This window comes from Rhinatrema bivittatum, chromosome 6 (assembly GCF_901001135.1).
Source record: "Rhinatrema bivittatum chromosome 6, aRhiBiv1.1, whole genome shotgun sequence".
Lineage (NCBI taxonomy): Eukaryota > Metazoa > Chordata > Amphibia > Gymnophiona > Rhinatrematidae > Rhinatrema > Rhinatrema bivittatum.
In genome coordinates this window covers 208,252,215-208,272,774 of record NC_042620.1, presented here as the reverse complement: position 1 = coordinate 208,272,774, position 20,560 = coordinate 208,252,215, and the positions used below count along the sequence as shown (strand labels likewise).

General features: G+C 38.8%; 1 protein-coding gene across 1 annotated transcript in view; it reads right to left on the bottom strand.

Annotated features, from left to right (window-relative positions):
• Positions 1 to 20,560, bottom strand: part of VPS16 (VPS16 core subunit of CORVET and HOPS complexes) — a 245,123-nt gene that overhangs the window by 6,060 nt on the left and 218,503 nt on the right. Inside the window, exons 21-23 of the mRNA XM_029606500.1 lie at positions 13,709 to 13,878; positions 12,383 to 12,479; positions 5,672 to 5,775 (exon numbers count right to left, since the gene is read on the bottom strand). Coding sequence (XP_029462360.1) covers positions 5,672 to 5,775; positions 12,383 to 12,479; positions 13,709 to 13,878 — 371 coding nt within the window. The remainder of the gene's footprint in view (positions 1 to 5,671; positions 5,776 to 12,382; positions 12,480 to 13,708; positions 13,879 to 20,560) is intronic.

The window sequence follows — 20,560 nt, the reverse complement described above, 5'->3', positions numbered from 1 at the left end:
GGACCCCAACATACATATCCTTCTCTATATAAGCCAGAAGCTCAACTACCAGTTTTCTCCATCTTCCTGGCTTGTCTTACAGTGTTTTTATCCACATCTTTCACTGGTATCAAATCTATTACCTCTTCTGGTTTTCAGATACGTTTCCTTCTGGTGTTTCTTGGCTGCACGGGTACCTCTTTCATGGGGTTCCTTTCTGGATCCCCTTTTTCTATTGCTATTTCTCTTTTTGTATCATCCTTCAGCTGTTTTAAGATGTATTCACTTAGGTACTTATGTTCTGTGCTTTGACCAATTAAGATCTTCAATTTCCATCAGTTGCCTTTTAAACTTTTCCTTTGATACTTTTGCTCTTCTATTTTTTGGCAGACTCACTTTGCATACCCTACAGATTTAAAAATGAGGTTTTTGGTATACAAGTATTATCTATTTTTATCTTTATGATTTCACTTAATCCTCAATTTCTTTTTTAGCTTATGTGGTCTGTTTGCTGTTGCTGCTGCAGTGAGTCCATCAACAGGTTTTCTTTGGTCTATAGCAGCAGCAGAGTTATTACTGTTATCTGAAGATTCGGCAGTATTCTTTTCACTATTAGCCCTATTGCTTAGGCTAAGGGTGGGCACCTTTTTTATTTTGTGCAACACGTGGCTAGTATGAATATTTTTTGTTTCATGTCATATTTTGGTAATACTGAATGCAGTGCTGAGATTTGGTTTAGATATTATATGATGAGGTCACCATTTGAAGATACTCAACAAGATTATTTATTAAATTATTCTCTCCCATTTCAGACCTCTGGAAAAAATCTGAACAAGAAGCGGCAAATCTTGACTGGGCAGAATTTTGCAAGGAATAAAAGAAAGAAACCGAGACAAGAAAGCCTTCTACTCCAAGTCGAGATGAAAAATCCTACTAAAGAACTCCATCATATTGTTAACCTTCTAGGCAACTCTCTTGCTGTGGGAATAAGGCAATATAATCAGAAGTGAGTATATCTGGTTTATCATATCTTTATTTAATTGAAATCAATTGGACGCAATTACTGTTTTGAGGCATAAGTTGAAGAGTGTTGCCCGAAGAGTCTTGTGGGCTCTAATGGGAGGAGCGGAGACGGAGTGTGCTGTTGTCCAAATAAGATACATATGTGCACGTTGGAATTTATTCTGACCATCATCCCAATGATTCTCTGATATATAAGCCCCTGAGGCAGCCACCATTGGTTTGTTGCTTAGACAGAGACCTTGATCCACTTTGATCCACTTGATTATTTTGTTCTGGAAGTAAAGTCCAAGGTGTTTCTTGTGTTTTGTCCTGAATCAGCAGCATTGCCTAGAAGGTTAATATGATACACATCATTAGAATAATTTGGTTTGCCTCAAATCTGGCTTTGGAGAAGTCTTTCTTGGCCTTAATTGTTTTCTTGTATTCCTGGCAGGATTGTGTGCAGTCAGGCTTTGCTTCTTGTTGTCCAGGCTATTTCCGTTGCCTTAAGAACATAAGAGCATGCCATTCTGGGTCAGACCAAGGGTCTATCAAGCCCAGCAGCCTGTTTCCAACAGTGGCCAATCCAGGCCATAAGAACCTGACAAGTACCCAAAAACGAAGTCGATCCCATGCTACTGTTGCCTATAGCAGTGGTTATTCTCTAAGTCAATTTAATTAATAGCAGGTAATGGACTTTTCCTCCAAGAACTTATCCAATCCTTTTTTTAAACACAGCTACACTAACTGCACTAACCACATCCTCTGGCAACAAATTCCAGAGTTTAATTGTGCGTTGAGTGAAAAAGAACTTTCTCCGATTAGTTTTAAATGTGCCACATGCTAACTTCAAGGCGTGCCCCCTAGTCTTTCTATTATCCGAAAGAGTAAATAACTGATTCACATTAACCCGTTCTAGACCTCTCATGATTTTAAACACCTCTATCATCCCCCCTCAGCCGTCTCTTCCCCAAGCTTAAAAGTCCTAACCTCTTTAGTCTTTCCTCATAGGGGAGCTGTTCCATTCCCCTTATCATTTTGGTAGTCCTTTCTCTGTACCTACTCCATCGCAATTATATCTTTTTTGAGATGCAGCAACCAGAATTGTACACAGTATTCAAGGTGTGGTCTCACCATGGAGCGATACAGTGGCATTATGACATTTTCCATTTTATTCCCATTCCCTTTCTAATAATTCCCAACATTCTGTTTGCTTTTTTGACTGCCGCAGCACACTGAACCGACGATTTCAATGTGTTATCCACTATGACACCTAGATCTCTTTCTTGAGTGATAGCTCCTACTATGGAACCTAACATTGTGTAACTATAGCATGGGTTATTTTTCCCTATATGGATCACCTTTCACTTATCTTTGTGGTAGATAGTTTTTTGTTATCTGACATGATCTATAAACCGAAGTGTGGAACAACTGTAGTGGATAGGATTATCTTTCAGTGGGGCTACTTGGTAACAAATAAGTGAGCCAGTTTTAGCGCAGGTTCCATGCAAATGCAGAGAAGTGTGCAAAAAATTAGTTCACTTTGCTTTACTATAATTTTAATGCTGATTTTTTCATTCAACCTCTGAGGTGAAGTTTTAACTTCTACTTATGTCTATTAGAAGAAAATGGAAGTTAATAGTCACCCACTCACAGACTGGGGATGACCAAGTCAGGCACTCCCGAAAAGCCCCGAGATGGGGAACTCACGGTGTCTCAGAGTTCTGAGTAAAGACCCCCCCAAGGCGTAGGAGTGTTGATACTAGAACTTATAGCCCAGGGTGTCCTAGTTATAAATTTATAAGGCCTGGGAGCTCTATAATAAATATCCCTGGCTCTGGAAGCTCTGTAACTATGATGTCCAGTCCTGAAAGACCTCCAGACCTGTGGTGTTGGTTTTCAAGACAACCAGGCCTGGAAGACCTTGTTACTGGGTTCCCAGGACCGGGGGTGTAAGTTTTAGAGCTCCCTGGTCTGGGAGTTCTGTAGGGAGAATTGAGATCAACATTTTCTGAGTATATCTTAAAGAAGCCCAATCTCTCTGATTCAAAGAAAATGTAAGATGGACAGCAAAGCATCATGGACATTCTTCTATTTGTGCTGAGACTGAGAAATACAGACCTTGCAGGAGGAATGTGTGGGTTGTAAAACCTATCCTGGCATGGGTGCCAGTTTATCTGCTGTTAGCTCTGCTGAAACAAAGAGCTTTGATACTGATTGGAGAATGTTTATCTCTAATGGCATTTTGAGATTATGCAGGTTTCCGTGCTTTTATATAAAAGTGTGTGACATTCCTAGTCAGAGAGTGTGTTTCACCCTCATCCAAATGCAATGTCTGTACATGCATTATGCAGAGGGTCTGCTATAAAGTAAGTGGAACAAAGGAACAAGGGGTTCCTGCCATGGAAGAGAGCACGACATCCAAGAGCCTTTCAAAATCAACAGACTACACCCCGGGAGCTCAGAAGTCGTCTGCCACCTCAGCCTGATCTCTGAAGCAGAGAGATGCTGCCAGATGCCTGTGACCAGTTGCAGAGCTCCCAAACCAGCACACTGAATAACACAGATGCCCTCACAGAGAGAAGCTACCTGTCTTCTTTAACTGCTGTTTACCAGTGTAGTGAGAAAATATATTAATTTTTAATTAAGAGGTCTGAAGTTACCTTTAGTTTGTGGGTAGATAGTTTGGATTGCTCTGAATGGAATCTGTGCCAAGTTTTTGGTCAATAAGCTGTAGTGCTACTTTAGAAATTGTAACTGCTTCTAACTTTCTAAATCACCTAAATGATTATACTGTATCAATTTTCTTTAATTGATAACATTCTTAAAACCTTTTACATTAGACAAACTAAGTCCTTGTTCTGATTAAAACAAACTCTGATTAACCACAGTTGGAGCAATTCATAAATTTTGTGCATTATACAGTAAAGATTCCAAATATAACAATTACTCTATATTATTAGTACTACCATTGTTTTTACAGTTCTAGCAAAAATACTGTGTCAGAGAAACGTTAACTGGAACTCACAAGACAGAGAGAGCCATATGCCCACTAACACACCCTCATTCCTGCCCCCTTACAACTCAGCTCCCGCACCCTCCTCCTTACCCTCCCCCCCCCCCCCCCCCCCCCCCCACACACACACACAGTAATGCACTCCCACTCTTCAATCTCAGAGGGCCATTTTAATAAATTCCCTCAGCAGTAGTTGTGATTAGTCTAGATTGAGGATTAAGTAAACACAGCTGCTGCCAAGTTAATAGATCAATTAATTCACTTAACTGAATTAATTCACTTAACTGAAAGTTGGCCAAATTGTATAATGCTTTTTATTTGACACCAAATTCTAACTTCAGCCATGGGCTGTAGACTGGATATCTTGGCTTCTTGCACCCTCTCTGTTTTTACCAGTATGTAATTCCACCTCTATGCAGTAAATATATATCCACGTAAAAAGTCTAATATTTAAAAAAAACTGCATACATTAAAAGAAATTCAAACATGTGTCATTTATATATCACCTTCACAGCCTTTAGAAGGTTGTCCGAAGAAGTATACAGAACATTAAAACATGCCAGACAAGTGTACAAGGCTGTTTTGTGCACACGAAAAAAAAGACAGACAACTCAAAGTTTCTGTTTTTGGGTTTTACCAGTGAAGGGACATTTAAGTGCATGGTAAGAACTGAAACAACTCAAACTGCTGTATAACAGAAGTCTTAACTTTGTACATTTGACCATTGTAAGAACTGGGGGCAGGGCTGGATTATGGGGTGGGCCAACTGGGCCATCACTCAGGGTGCCTACTGATAGGCCACTGAAACCTTGCCATTTCCTCTGCCACGCTGGTTGCCTCCCTTCTCCCATTGCACATGGTGGGTAAGTAGCCAATATGTGCAGCGCATGAGTTCTCATGGCAGCAGACAATTGTCATAGTAGCAATAACCTAGGCCAGAGTTAACAGTGGTGGTGGCAAGGCTGGAAAATTGTCAGTGGCACTGTGCCGCCCATGAAACATTGCTGCACACATGGAAGCAAGACGTTTCAGCGGCAGCAGGGTCCAGAACAGTGGTCCCCAACCCTCTCCTGGGGGGCCCACCAGCCAGTCGGGTTTTCAGGATATCCAAAATTAATTTGCATGAGACACGATTTGCATGCACTGCCTCCATAACATGCAAATTTTCTCGTATGCATATTCATTGTGGATATCCTGAAAACCCGACTGGCTGGGGGGCCCCCAGGACAGGGTTGGGGACCACTGGTCTAGAAGACAGTCAACAGTACCGCACTGCCCAAGAAGAGTTGCTGCATGGAGGCAGGAGGATTCAGCAGCAGTGGCAGGTATAGGCTCACAAGGAAGAGAGGATAGGCATCATACCCAGAAGATGACAGATTCTGTCAGGGGCATAAGCTGGTAGGTTTGTAGCAGCTGAGGATGGGGTTGGGGAATGAGTGAGCTGGTGAGGGATGGTCTTGGCAGATGGGGATGAGTAGAGGTGGCTGTGGATGAGCTTGGGAACTAGGGCGATGAGTTGAGGTGGCTGGGGATGGACTCAGGGACTGGGGCAATGAACGGGGTGCTGAATTACTAGCTTGCTAGTCTAACAACCCGTCTCAGTCCAGCCCTGATTGAAGGTTAAGGAATACTGTGGCCTTGTTGAAAATATTCAAAAATTGAACAGTCTCATACCCCACCAAGATGTAAGATTTGACCCTCTGTTCCGGCATCACTCTTGCCACGTATTTCTTTGCCTCATAGCGATTATGATGTTTCATACATATTTCAATAAATGGCTGCAGGAAAATAAACAACAGAAAAAGACAGTAATGCAAAAGTAGAAGGAAAAAGTAACCAAGACAGAACATGATGGTCTACAAGTAGCCCTGAATGTGCTAAATGGGATATATCTCAGATTCACAGGAAATATCCAAATTATTTAAAATAATTGTATTTATGGGATATTTAGTGGGTATATTTCAATAATGGGAGCCCAAAGAAGCTTCTGCAGTCAATTTTACTGGCATTCAAAAGACAATTCCCAGCTAAGAACATAGGGAGTCCCATTGATCATACCCTCACTCTGTGTCACCTGAGTTCTTTTTAAGTTCAAAATGGTGTAAAATATAACAACTTCCAAAACAGTAACATTAAAACAAATAAGCTGATTGTGGATAAGACAAAACAAAACTTTTTGTTACAGCACTAATAACATTGTCAGAGCAATTAGGATGTAAAAGAATTTAAGGGAGCTCACGTTTTCTTACAAATTACCTCCAATTTCTTTCAGCAGCTGCCATTTTATATTTAGAATATATAAAACCGTGTTCCACCAAATATTCATATTAAGGGCAGCGTTATCCTTCCAATAACCTAAAATCAATTTAATTGCAACAGACAGCAAATAATCTAATAATTTATTCTCACTGGCTAACAGTTCTTCACTAATCGCCAAAGACTTCAATATAACCATTGCCCAGGATAATGCCTCTTGGAGGTGCAAATCAGCACAAATCTGCTCCCAAATCTTACCCCCCAAATTACTCAAATTGGAACAAACATAGAGCAAATGAGAAAAGGCAGCTACTTCTGTGCCACAGGACCAACATTTATTATCCCCATTTCCCATACTTTCACAACCTTTGTAGGTGTATGAATTGCCCTATGAGCTGTAAAAACAGATTAACTAATTGTAGCAGACTGTGACGTACACAAAGATTTGCCCCAAAATTTGTTGCAAACCTTGGGATCAACTTCCATATCTAAATCCTTTTACCAAACTATTTCCATACCAACGCATCTAATTTCTGCCATACTTTTAAGCCATTTATAAAACCCAGAAGCTTCTTTTAAAGACATTATTTTGGAACAAATTTGCTCGACTTGCATTTTAGACAGAGATGCTGAAATGCTGGTGATAATACAATGTTGAAGTTGAAGCCAGTCAAATTATTGTGATATTGATAGACCAAACTCTTGACATAGACATTGAATGATATTAATTTATTGCCATTAACCAAGTGAATAATTGTCCAAATACCTCTCTTGTCAAGTTCCCAAACTAATCACCTTCTTATTTATTTTAAATTTAACATTATATTATATGGGCATTTTTACTGAAGATAGCGCGTGCTGGCAGCCGGCTGGAGCACGGAGATTACTTCTGCTCCAGAAGAGTAGTAAGTACGAAAATAAAAGGTTTGGGGATCCTTAGGGTAGGTTTAGGCGGTGGGGAGGACAGGGGAAAAGGGAGGAAGGATAGGGTTAGGGAACTGGGGGACCTGGAGACCGGCCGATCGCGTCACTGCACATAGGTTGTAAAATTCCACCCCCCCCCAATGCAGTCCTCTTAAAATCTAACTTCTAATGATCGGCTCATACCAAGGGTAAACATTCCATGAAACAGTTGAAGTGGAATTGGGTTTATCAAAGCTTTCTCAAGCAATAACCAAGTGGATTTATCTATCAATTCCTCAGGTTGTAGCCATAAGCTGCCCTGATGTAGAACAAATGCCTTGTTATACAGGGATAAATCTGGGCAATTTCAATTTATACAATGTAATTCTAGGTGTCCGACTTTGCCGCCAAAGGAATTGGGAAAGGATCCTATCAAGAATTTTGTATGGACTAGCATCAAAGGGTAGCAGGATCATATAATTTAACTTAGGGGTAATAACCATTTACAGTATCTCACTACTGCTAACAGACCCAAGAAAAGAAGTTACAAAGAAGACCATTTATGCTTCAGCCTCTCAAGACTTCTATCTAATGACTCCTCTAAATTATGACCAAACCAACCTCCTAAATATTTTATGGCACCCATATTCCATTTAAAAGGATTAAGGTAACAAATCATCCTTAACTGTATGTATATTAAGAGGTAAAGCAATCAATTCTGTCCAATTCACTTTATATCCAGAAACTGAGAACTTTCAATAATTTGTAGCAAAGTGGGAATGGAGTCAACAAAAATAAATGTTAACAAATCATCAGCATTTATTTGATTCATATTCTGCTTTGTTGGCACTTCAAAGCAGATTACATTCGGGTGTAATAAGTATTTCCCTATCCCCAGAGGGTTTACATTCTAACTGGGAGATGCATCAAGCCAAAGTAGTATTCTAACGCACATTAAACAGTGTATATCATATGATATTATGCATGGCCCTGCCCAGGCTGCCTCCCCTATTGTAATGTGCTGCTTTGCTGTGATTTGTATGCATGAATAATGCAAATGCATGCAAAGCAGCTCATTATTAGGTAGCTTGATGCTAACATTTTACTGTGGACAACCGAGAAATTGATCAGCTGCAATAAAATAACACCACCTCCTGGGATGTCGATAAATGTATCCTTAGAGCTCCGAGACCCTAATATGGGTCCCGAGACTCCCTCATTACATTTAAAAGACCTGGGAAAAAAAAATTGCCGTAGCAAAAAGATTGAGGGGGGGAACACAGCTGATCCCCAGCTCAACACAGGGCCGCCGCTTGAGGCAGCCCCGACTCCTCAAAGTTAAAGACGTGTCCACTTCATGCGTGGTGACAAACCCCCCCCCCCAAAAAAAGGTTACATTAAAATGCATTAGTATTCTGGGTGACCCCCACCCTCTTTCTACTTCAATAGTAAAAAAAAAAAAATTGGGGTATAGTGAATGTACATTAAAAAAATAATTGGGGTTCAGAAAGCCCCCCCACCCTACTCTCTCAACCCCCTGACCCTTAAAAATTAGATGAAGATCAGATGATGGGGCTGTGGTGCTCCCTTGTACCTGGCCCAGTCGACAGCATTTTCAAAATGGCGCCAACCTGATTTTGCCCTTGTCACATGATGGGGGCAAGTCCATAGCCTAGGTCCCAACACCATCTAATTTTTAAGGTGCCCAAGATCACAAAGAGCAGTAGTATATACATCAGGTCCCCATTATATTTATCAAGCACAATTATTCAGGCTTCGATAAAGGAACCTTATCAGATTACAAGACAACCCTAATATAGCTCCTGCAATTTAGGAAATAACACCTTGGAAAAAGCTATATAGAATTCTACTGAATTATCACTGTAGGAGTTTTCTGCAGTGATAATCACATCAAGGTAAATGATCACATCTAGGTAAAATAGGGTTTATCTAAATCAAGGGTAGGTAACTCCAGTCCTCAATTGCCACAAACAGGATATCTACAATGAATATTCATGAGATATATTTGCCATTCAATAGAAGCAGTGCATGGAAATATATCTCAGCATATTCATTGTAGATATCCTGAAAACCAAGCTGTTAGCAGCATTTGAAGATCAGAGATGCCTACCTCTGATATAAATGATCCAAAAATTTAAACCCATTCTCTTGAGCTGGAGAAAATTCTGAAGGATATAACTCAGTACAATAATTATGAAATTGCTGGAGTACTTTTTTTTTTTTTTTTTTACTATTATAAACATTACTACCTTCTTTAGTTATTATAGTCTGAATCCTTTGTCTGGCCTTCCTATTTTTTATTATTTTTTTTTTTTAATGTGGGCAATTCCGGTCCTCGAGGGCTGCAAACCAGTCGGGTTTTCAGGATATTCTTAATGAATATGCATGAGAGAGACCTGCATACACACTGCCTCAGTTGTATGCAAATCTATTTCATGCATATTCATTAGGGGTATCCTGAAAACCCGACTGGTTTGCAGCCCTCGAGGACCGGACTTGCCCACCCCTGAGCTAGGGTCTAATACTTATTTATCCTCAGCATAAAATTTAGCCTTCTGAAAATAAAATCAGTGATCCAGCACAGACAATAATGAATTATATGTATATTTTAGCTTCTACAGTTGTAACAATATTGACTAACTTCTATTCATGATATACTGATGCTCCAAATTTACATTTCTTTATCTAAAGGCTCCAACTCTTTCTGCCTTTCCTTTTTTTTCCCAGCTGTATAACTAATAATTACCTCTCTCATGATGGCTTTAAATGCATCCCACCAAATATTTATTATGCCGACATAAGAAAGCTATTGCTCAAAGTAATCTTCACAAGTTTAATTATTATTATTGCTTTAAAGTCATCATCTTCAAGGAGTCTAGAATAAAACCTCCATGGCAAGTTTTGATTAACTGGCACTTCACATTATATGGTTAATGTGAATGCAACATGATCAGAACTTACAATGTTTTCAATACAAGTATCTAAAATCAAAGACAACAAACTGATATCAAAAGAAATCTATTCATGAATAAGGCTGGTGAAGTGAATAGTAGAGTATAAAATTTATCAGTTGAATGTTGCAAATGCCAGGATTATAAAGCCTAATTCTTTTAACTATAGAATGCAAAACAGATCAGGACCTTGAATACTTCATTTTTTTTTAATTAGATCTATCTAATATTAAATCTAAGGACATGTTAAAATCTCCCCCCAAAATAATTGGTGAATCTCCAATATCAACAATGATCTAAGCAATTTTTTTTTTTTTTTTTACAAGTTATAGAGAATCCACTGAGGAAGCATATATATTGGAAAAAACAAAGTTTGACCTTTACCAATCTCCCTTCTGTATCAGATTCCTGAGAATGCACTTCAACACTGACAAGAACCACCACACTTTTTTTCAAAGCTGGAGAGACTGCCTCAACCTCAGATCCCGTAGACAATTTCAAGTGATCTTTATAGTGAGTTTCTTAGAACAGAATTATATCTACCCTTAACTTAAGATATAGTATATATATTTTCTTTTGATGGATTAGGATCTTTCACATTAAGATATATAACTTTCAATTTAGATCTCAAACACAAATTATTATATAGCTAGGAAAATAGAACCCAAACCTGCCCAAGAGTGGAGAAAATTGGCACATTGTCAAAGCATGAAAAGAAACACATTGCTATCTAGCAAACATTTTTAGCCTTAACTATAGTAACAGCCATCATCATCATACCCAACGTAGTCAACTAACTCAACATGTCACAGCATACATACCTGAGAGCTAGCACACATCTCAAACATCTCAAACATCTCAAGCATCGAGAAACCAGAAAGGAGCTATGAATAAACACCATTCATTAGAAATGTCTCACTATGCAGTGGAGGAGTAGCCTAGTGGTTAGAGTGGGCTATGAACCAGGAGACCAGGGTTCAAGTCCTGCTGTTGCTCCTTCTGACCTTGGGTAAGTCACTTTACCCTCCATTGCCTCAGGAACAAACTTAGATTGTAAGCCCTCTGGGGATAGGGAAATACCTACAGTACCTGAATGTAATCCTCTTTAAAGTGCTGAAAAAAGTGCAAAAAGTGGAATATAAAAAAATAAAATAATCCAATTCTATATCCAATCACTCAAACCAAAATAGACTAGTTATCACAGTGATCATTCCTTTTCAGACCTCGCAGCTGCATGGATGGGCCCACCCACATACTCAGTGGCAAATCAGGACTTGCTGATGAAAAACGAAACAAAACACTGAGGTGCAGGGGAACAGCAATTCTTGTGACAATCCAGAGCAGATAGTGAGGCTCTACAGGTTTTTCATTCCCTTACAAACCTGCGAGAACTTTAAGATGATCACAAATGGAGTTATTGAGATTACCATTACCAAAAGAAATCAGACTGGAGGGAACATGAGTGTATCTTTCAGTACCAAGCCCTTCTGGTTTAGAACTCTTTGCCTGTTGATCTTTGGATAGAAACTAATTTTTGAACTTCAGGAAATTGATTGAATTTTATTATATACTCAGACCAATTTGGAACATTTTTAAAGGCCTGTTAGTCACCTTTGTTTTTGTTTGTTTTATTGTGTTTTAACAGACTTTATGTTTTTGTATTGTTTATGAGTTATAATTTTACAGTTGATATTGTATTATTTTTAATTTTATTGTACAGTTTTGAAATTTTTGTTGAAAATAGTTATAGCAAAAAATAAACATTACTGTTATTATTACCTAAGATATGGAACTCTTTACCTGACAACATACCTATGGAAGTTTGTACAAAATCTTTCAAGAAAACCTCTCTTTTCAGACAAGCTTTTGGAGGTGAGAGCTAAACTCAGCAGCCTGCTTCTGGCCTTCTGGAGATGTTTCAACATGGTGCTGCAAGATAGGTAGTTGTTTTTCTAAACCCTTTGAGATGAGGCATGGAGTTTTTATATTACTCTGCACAATGATCACGATATTGTTTTGTTTTAGTATGTTTTAATGTTTATATGAATATTTTTATGTACCTAGTCACCTAATATCATATAATGAGAAAAAGTGTACAAAAACAGTTACCCCACCAAAACATTAACAGGATGGAGTATATGCATGACAAAGTACGGTTTCCATCCTGCTCTAGAGAATTAGCAAAGTGTAACCTTCATCTGTGTATCTAAATGCAAAATAAGATAGCACTGTTCTCAGATTTAGAGATACATACCAGGTAGCCAATAGGTGACTTTTTACTTCTGGAAAACTTCTCCATTTCCTCCCAGTCCTCTTTCTCTGCCAGAGCAGAAATCTTCAGCCACCAATACCTGCAAATAAAAGAAAGCATTCACACTCCCTTGAGAAGGTTGTACAACCTACCCTAGTTAAGGATCACATTTTCTGTCTAATTCTAATACCAGAAACAAGGATTATTATGTTGGAGGGAAAGATTCATAGACTTGGGGGGCGATGGCAGAGGAAGTCCTTCAGCCACCTGACCTCTAACAGAACTTAAAGGCTTTGTAAAAGATTAACCAGGCCACTCAATGCACACTGCTAGCACCATCTAAAAATCAGTTAAATTATTTACCAGTGTGGAGTAGTGATTTAAGTTACATTATATTACTTGCTTAAAAAAAAAGAAAAGTTAAAGTTTAGGGATGTTGCTGAAACAGCCATATTGCCCATTTACATCACATATGGTCGTTACTGATATCATCCCTCAATCAGATCTAATGAACAGGTATTTTCCTATCAACCTTAAAAATATAAATGTTTAGATCCAACTTGATAAAACAGTATCAGAAATTTTTAATGATTTTAGGTTTTAATCTGCAGGCTCTTGCCCACAATGGGCTTCAACCAGTATCAGCAACCAAGCATTCAATTTATGTCATTTACCAGTTCCCAAGTTAGAATCTCCCTTTCTATAATTCCCTAAAAAAAAATTTCAATTTTTATTTAATATATAAAAACATTTAGCTTTTAGAAATCCCAACACTGCCAATGTTTTCGTCATTTTATAATGCCTGCACCTGAGGAAGATTTAGACAAATTCCTCTAGTTCTTATCTGGTAATATGGCGACTGGTAGAAAGGGAGATTCTCACTTGGTTACTGATACTGGTTGAAGCCCATTGTGGGCAAGAGCCTGCAGATTAAAACCTAAAAGCATTAAAAATTTCTGATACTGTTTTCTCAAGTTGGATCTAAACATTTATATCTTTAAGGTTAATATACTCAAAAATTTTCTTTTCATTATGATGATTTAACATTTGAGTCGTTGCTCAGTGTGTTCTATGATAAATAGGTATTTAGAACACAGGATGATTGATTATATATTAACACGAAAATGTTGTTTGTTTCTGATCATCCAAACACAGTCATCTAAATACATCCAAGTGATCTCTTGTCTGCACTGATTTATATCCATGCACGAAACTCTGCATACACAAAAGTATGGTATTTAACACAACTGCACTATGGCCCTGGCTGTAGGTACTCATATGTACAGTGTTCAGAAAGAATTATACCTTAACCCTGGCAGTTTAGCTTACCGTTTATCAGGAATTTTGAAATCTTTGTAGATCTGCTCAGCTTTACTGAGCATGCCGTCCATCACCAGGTTATAAACTGTGTCATGCAGGGACATATCCAGGTACGATTTATTCAATTCATCCTCTAACCTGCGTTGTATTCGCAGCAGCTTGATCTGATCTTCCGTTGCCTGCAGGCCGGCATTGACATTAAACAGCAAATTAAACATTAACCTGTGCAGCAAGGGAAAGCCAGCAGAAAAAAAGTCTCCCCTACACCAATGCACATTTTTCTGGAGAGATGGGAATTTTGAACATTTTCTTCAGAAGAACATAAGTTTATCAAGTGACACTTGGTTTAAAAGCAATGAGGCCAATATTCAACAAAGGCATTTAGCCAGCTATCTCACAAGTTATCCAGCTAAATGCTGAGTTTTCAATGCTGCTGTGTACTTATCCGGCTAACTTTAAGCTGGAAAAAACATTGTCCAGCTTAAAATTAGCAGAATAAATAATGCATGTTTTGGGGCGGACAGATTAGCTGAGAAAATTATCACACTCCAGTATTAGGAATTGGCCAAATAAGATGTTTTCAGCTAGCGTCAGGAGCAGGTCGAGAGAGAGATCAAGATCGAGAGAGATCCTTTTGAACGGGCTATATTCAAAAGAATATAGCACTAGTTAAAGAATACAGATGGTTCAAAAGAATATATATATTCAAAAGTATATATCGATTAAGTGACAACAATGTAAAAAAAAAAACAAAAAAAACCTGATGCAGAGTCTGGCAGCCAGGATCCCTTAGACCCACACAATATGTAAAAAATGTGTCCTGCTGGGCCAAGACCGCACCTCCCCCCCTCCCCAAACCCTTCCTCAGTTTGGCAAAATTTGAAAGCCATGCTCCTTCTCCCTCCCCAACTCGGACATTTAAACCCACCTGGGACCTTCATAAACCCCTTTCTTATGCCAGGATCGCAATAAGCTGCAGCTTTCAGCACTGCTGTGACAGCAACACAGGAAAGAGTTAGGGTAAGATTGGGGTGGGATGGGGGAAAGGAGAGGAGGGGGCATTGCTTGTAGATTTTGCTGAACTGGGGAGGGGGCAGTTTTATTTGTAAAGTGCTCTTAAAGGTTTATGGGGCGGTGAGAGGGCTTGACTCAACAGCACACTTTTTTTTTTTACATATTGGGTGAAGGTATGGGAATTTGGTTACCAGATCACGTCGCTTTTTTTTTTTTTAAGCCACTTAATGGGCTATATTATTTTGAATATAACCAGTTAAGTTTAAAGTCATTGGGCTAAAGATAGCTAGATAACTTTATTCTTGAATATTCAATGGGATGTTTATCCCACTGAAAATCCAAGATAAGCCTATAATGGCTAAGTTAGCCATTTTTTTATTTTTATTTTTATTTTTTTTTAATATTGGCCTGAATTACAATAGACAAGGAAATAGGTTCTGCTCATGCCAATACGTTAATGATGGCTGCAGCAGATACGGTGATGACAAATGCCTGCTATTGAGATGATATATCCCTATAATCCCTATATTAATGGGGTCACATAGACTTCATAGGCAATGGTAAAACGCTTTTGTATGCTCAGTTCTCTAATGGAAATTATCTGCTTTATACCACAGGTATGTAGACATATGAGAGCTTTTGAGAATTAAACTCCCTTCATCGTCAGGAAAGAAGCAGTACCATTATAAAGGGTTTTTTTTTGGTGACCCAAAGGATAAAACATTTCAAAGTTTTGACTAAATCTTTCAAACAAAAGAGTTATCACCCAAAAATCTCCAAAAAAACTGCATCCTCACTCAAAACTAAGGAAACCCTACTGCAACACAAGGAGAGAATAACCATGTTGGGGATACCACTCATAGTAACATACATCCTGGAACCTGAAAAGAAAAATCACAAAGACCTTCAATTGCTAGTAGAGGAGGATGAATTATTGAAAGAAATATTTCCTCCTCTGCCTGTTCTAGCCTTCCTACAACCTCCTACCCTAAAACAAAAATTAAAAGAAGCTAACATCAAACAGAAAAGGAAAGTGAAGAAAATGCACAAAAACCTGCAAGAGACCATGATGCAAGCTATGCCAGCACGTATCACAGGTATCCCTAGCTATCTACATAGGAAAAACATTCAAAATAAATGGTTCACATTCATTCTGCTCTGAGTGCAGTACACATTATCCATGGCAAAAAAGCAAGGATGCTACATTGGTAAAACAAACTAAAAAAAATCTTCACCAACAAATAATTACAACTTGGATTTTTAGCCCACCTTTCCAAATAAAGCTCAAGGCAACGTACAGCACTATTTGAATTCAGGTACGATAAATCAAGGTGTAGGGGGGAGGAGGGGAGAATATGTAGAGGTTGACAACGAGAAAAGGAAAATTGGTTCTTACACCTGCTAATATTCGTTCCTGTAATACCACAGATCAGTCCAGACAAGGGAGTTTTGTATCCTCACCAGCAGATGGAGACAGAGAACAAAAACTCTGAGGCACTGCTACATATCTGAGTGCCATCTGCAGTCTCTTGGTACTGACCTGTACCCAAGCTAGAGAGTAAAGTCCACTCCCCTTTTTCAGGGCAAACAGGAAACTCAGGGTTGGGGATCACCCTAACCTGGAGCCTCCCATACATCCAGAAAAAAACACTGATAACCACTTAACTCAAAACTTATCAATTTATTTACAGTTTGCAAACTTTCTGCAATTAATACCAGGACATTCTGTCTTTCGGTCGCAAAACAGGGACGGCTCTCTGGACTGATCTGTGGTATTTCAAGAATGAAAATTAGCAGGTAAGAACCAATTTTCCCTTCCTGTTCATACCCAGAACAGTCCAGACAAGTGGGATGTACCAAAGCATCGCTAGACTGCGTGGGAGCCTGAAAGACCCGTGCGCAGAACATTCTCACCAAAAATTGCATCTTCCTGCGCCCTAATATCCAATCAGTAATACTTGCTGAAAATATGAAGCGTTGACTACGCTGCTGCCCTACATACCTCCTGAGACACCAGCTGACACTCCGCCCAGGAGGCTGCCTGCACCCTTGTACAATGCACTTGCAAGCCTACCATCACTTCACAAATATAAGCAGAGGAAATGGTTTCCTTCAACCATAAGAACATGCCATACTGGGTCAGACCAAGGGTTCATCAAGCCCAGCATCCTGTCTCCAATAGTGGTCAATCCAGGCCATAAGAACCTGGCAAGTACCCAAAACCTAAGTCTATTCCATGCTACTGTTGCTAGTAATAGCAATGGCTATTTACTATGTCAACTTAATTAATAGCAGTTAATGGACTTCTCCTCCAAGAACTTATCCAATCCTTTTTTATATCCAGCTACATTAACTGCACTAACCACATCCCCTGGCAACAAATTCCAGAGTTTAATTGTGCGCTGAGTGAAAAAGAACTTTCTCCGATTAGTTTTAAATGTGCCACATGCTAACTTCAGGGAGGAGTGTCCCCTAGTCTTTCTATTATCCGAAAGAGTAAATAACTGATTCACATTAACCCGTTCTAGACCTCTCATGATTTTAAACACCTCTATCATATCTCCCACTCAGCCGTCTCTTCTCCAAGCTGAAAAGTCCTAAACTCTTTAGTCTTTCCTCATAGGGGAGCTGTTCCATTCTCTTTATCATTTTCGTCGCCCTTCTCTGTACCTTCTCCATCGCAACTATATCTTTTTTCAGATGTGGCGACCAGAACTGCACACAGTATTCGAGGTGCGGTCTCACCATGGAGCGATACAGCGGCATTATGACATTTTCCGTTTTATTCACCATTCCCTTTCTAATAATTCCCAACATTGTTTGCTTTTTTAACTGCTGCAGCACACTGAACCAACAATTTCAATGTGTTATCCACTAGGACGCCTAGATCTCTTTCTTGGGTGGTAGCTCCTAATATGGAAGCTAACATTGTGTAACTATAGCATGGGTTATTTTTCCCTATATGCATCTCCTTCCACTTATCCACTTTAATTTCATCTGCCATTTGGATACCCAATTTTCCAGTCTCACAAGGTCTTCTTGCAATTTATCACACTCCGCTTATGATTTAACTACTCTGAATAATTTTGTATCATCTGCAAATTTACTTACCTCATTAGTCGTATTCCTTTCCAGATAATTTATAAATATATTGAAAAGTACGGGTCCCAATACAGATCCCTGAGGCACTCCACTTCCCACTCCCTTCCACTGAGAAAATTGTCCATTTAATCCTACTCTCTGTTTCCTATCTTTTAGCCAGTTTCTAATCCATGAAAGGACATCGCCACCTATCCCATGACTTTTTACTTTTCCTAGAAGACTCATGAGGAACTTTGTCAAATGCCTTCTGAAAATCCAAATATACTACATCTACCGGTTCACCTTTATCTACATGTTTATTAACTCCTTCAAAAAAGTGAAGCAGATTTGTGAGGCAAGACTTGCCTTGGGTAAAGCCATGCTGACTTTTAAAGACATTAAACCATGTCTTTCTATATGTTCTGTGATTTTGATATTTAGAACACTTTCCACTATTTTTCCTGGCACTGAAGTCAGGCTAACTGGTCTGTAGTTTCCCGTATTGCCCCTGGAGCCCTTTTTAAATACTGGGGTTACATTAGGCACCCTCAAGTCTTCAGGTACAATGGATGATTTTAATGATAGGTTACAAATTTTTACTAATAGGTCTGAAATTTCATTTTTTAGTTCGTTCAGAACCCTGAGATGTATATCATCTGGTCCAGGTGATTTACTACTCTTCAGTTTGTCACTCAGGCCTACCCCATCTTCTAGGTTCACCGTGATTTGGTTCAGTCCATCTGAATCATTACCCATGAAAACCTTCTCTGATATGGGTATTTCCCCAACATCCTCTTCAGTAAACACTGAAGCAAAAAAAAAAATTTATTCTTTCCGCAATGGCCTTAACGTCTCTAATTGCCTCTTTAACCCCTTGATCATCTAACGGTCCAACTGACTCCCTCACAGGCTTTCTGCTTCGGATATATTTTAAAATTTTTTACTGTGAGTTTTTGCCTATGCAGCCAACTTCTTTTCAAAATCTCTCTTAGCAATGTCTTAGATTTAACTTGCCAACGTTTATGCATTATCCTATTTTCTTCTGTTGGATCCTTCTTCCAATTTTTGAATGAAGATCTTTTGGTTAAATTGCTTCTTTCACTTCACCTTTTAACCATGCCGGTGATTGTTTTGCATTCTTTCCACCTTTCTTAATGTGTGGAATACATCTGGACTGTGCTTCTAGGATAGTATTTTTTAACAATGACCACGCCTCTTGCACACTTTTTACCTTTGTAGCTGCTCTTTCAGTTTTTTCTATTTTTCTCATTTTATCAAAGTTTCCCTTTTGAAAGTTTAGCACGAGAGTCTTGGATTTGCTTACTGTCCCCCTTCCAGTCATTAATTCAAATTTGATCATATTATGATCACTATTGCCAAGCAGCCCCACCAATGTTACCTCTCTCACCAAAATCCTGTGCTCCACTGAGAATTAGATCTAAAATTGCTCCCTCTCTTGTCGGTTCCTGAACCAATTGCTCCATAAAGCTGTCATTTATTCCATCCAGGAACTTTATCTCTCTAGCATGTCCTGATGATATATTTACCCAGTCAATATTGGGGTAATTGAAATCTCCCATTATTACCGCACTACTAATTTGGTTAGCTTCCCTAATTTCTCTTAGCATTTCACTGTCCGTCTCACCATCTTGACCAGGTGGACGGTAGTATACTCCTATCACTATAGTCTTCCCCAACACACAAGGGAATTCTACCCATAAAGATTCAATTGTGCATTTAGTCTCATGCAGGATGTTTATCCTGTTGGACTCTATGCCATCCCGGACATAAAACGCCACACCGCCTCCCCGGTGCTCCTCTCTGTCATAGCGATATAATTTGTACTCCGGTATTGCACTGTCCCATTGGTTATCCCCCTTCCACTATATCTCTGAGATGCCAATTAAGTCTATGTCATCAATCACTGCTATACATTCTAATTCTCCCATCTTACTTCTTAGACTTCTGGCATTAGCATACAAACATTTCAAAGTTTGTTTTTTGTTTGTATTTTCATTCTGCTTTTTAACTGACAGGGATAAGTTAGAATTTTTTAGCTCAGGTGAGTTTTTAGTTACAGGCACTTGGTATACACTGCTCCTAGCTTCTGGCTACTTTTTTTTTTTTTAATATACAAACACTCTAACGTCTGCTTATTAGCTGCCTTACAGACTATTAAAAATAAACACACCAACTACTGCTTATTAGCTGCCTTATTGACTATTTAAAAATACAGAGTCTAACTTCAGTTTATTCCCTGCCTTACTGACTATTAAAAGCACAAACACATACATAAACACACTAAATAATATTCCCAAATAGCTAACTTAGTCCCAATACTTTAAAAAAAAGAAAATTTCCCAAGCAAAAACTTACTGACTCCTATCAGCCACCAGCAAGGCGATCCTCTCCTCTCATTGCTCCCACTGGATTGTGGGTTACTGAGCTCTTCCCTTGCAATATATATTGTACTTCTAAGGTAAATTAGTGCAAAACAATCCCTTTGGAGAATTACACTACAATTAGTTGTCCTGAGTGAGTCACTGCTGTTCTGATTAACAAATGATGGTGCCTAATCAAATCAATCACACTACCTTAACATCTTTCCAAGGTGAGTGCTGAACTTTTCAACCTTTTTACTTAGGTATACACTGCTCCTTGCTTATTTCTAGCTTCTGGCTACTTTTTTTTTTAAATATACAAACACTCTAACTTCTGCTTATTAGCTGCTTTACTGACTATTTAAAAATACAAACAGTCTAATTT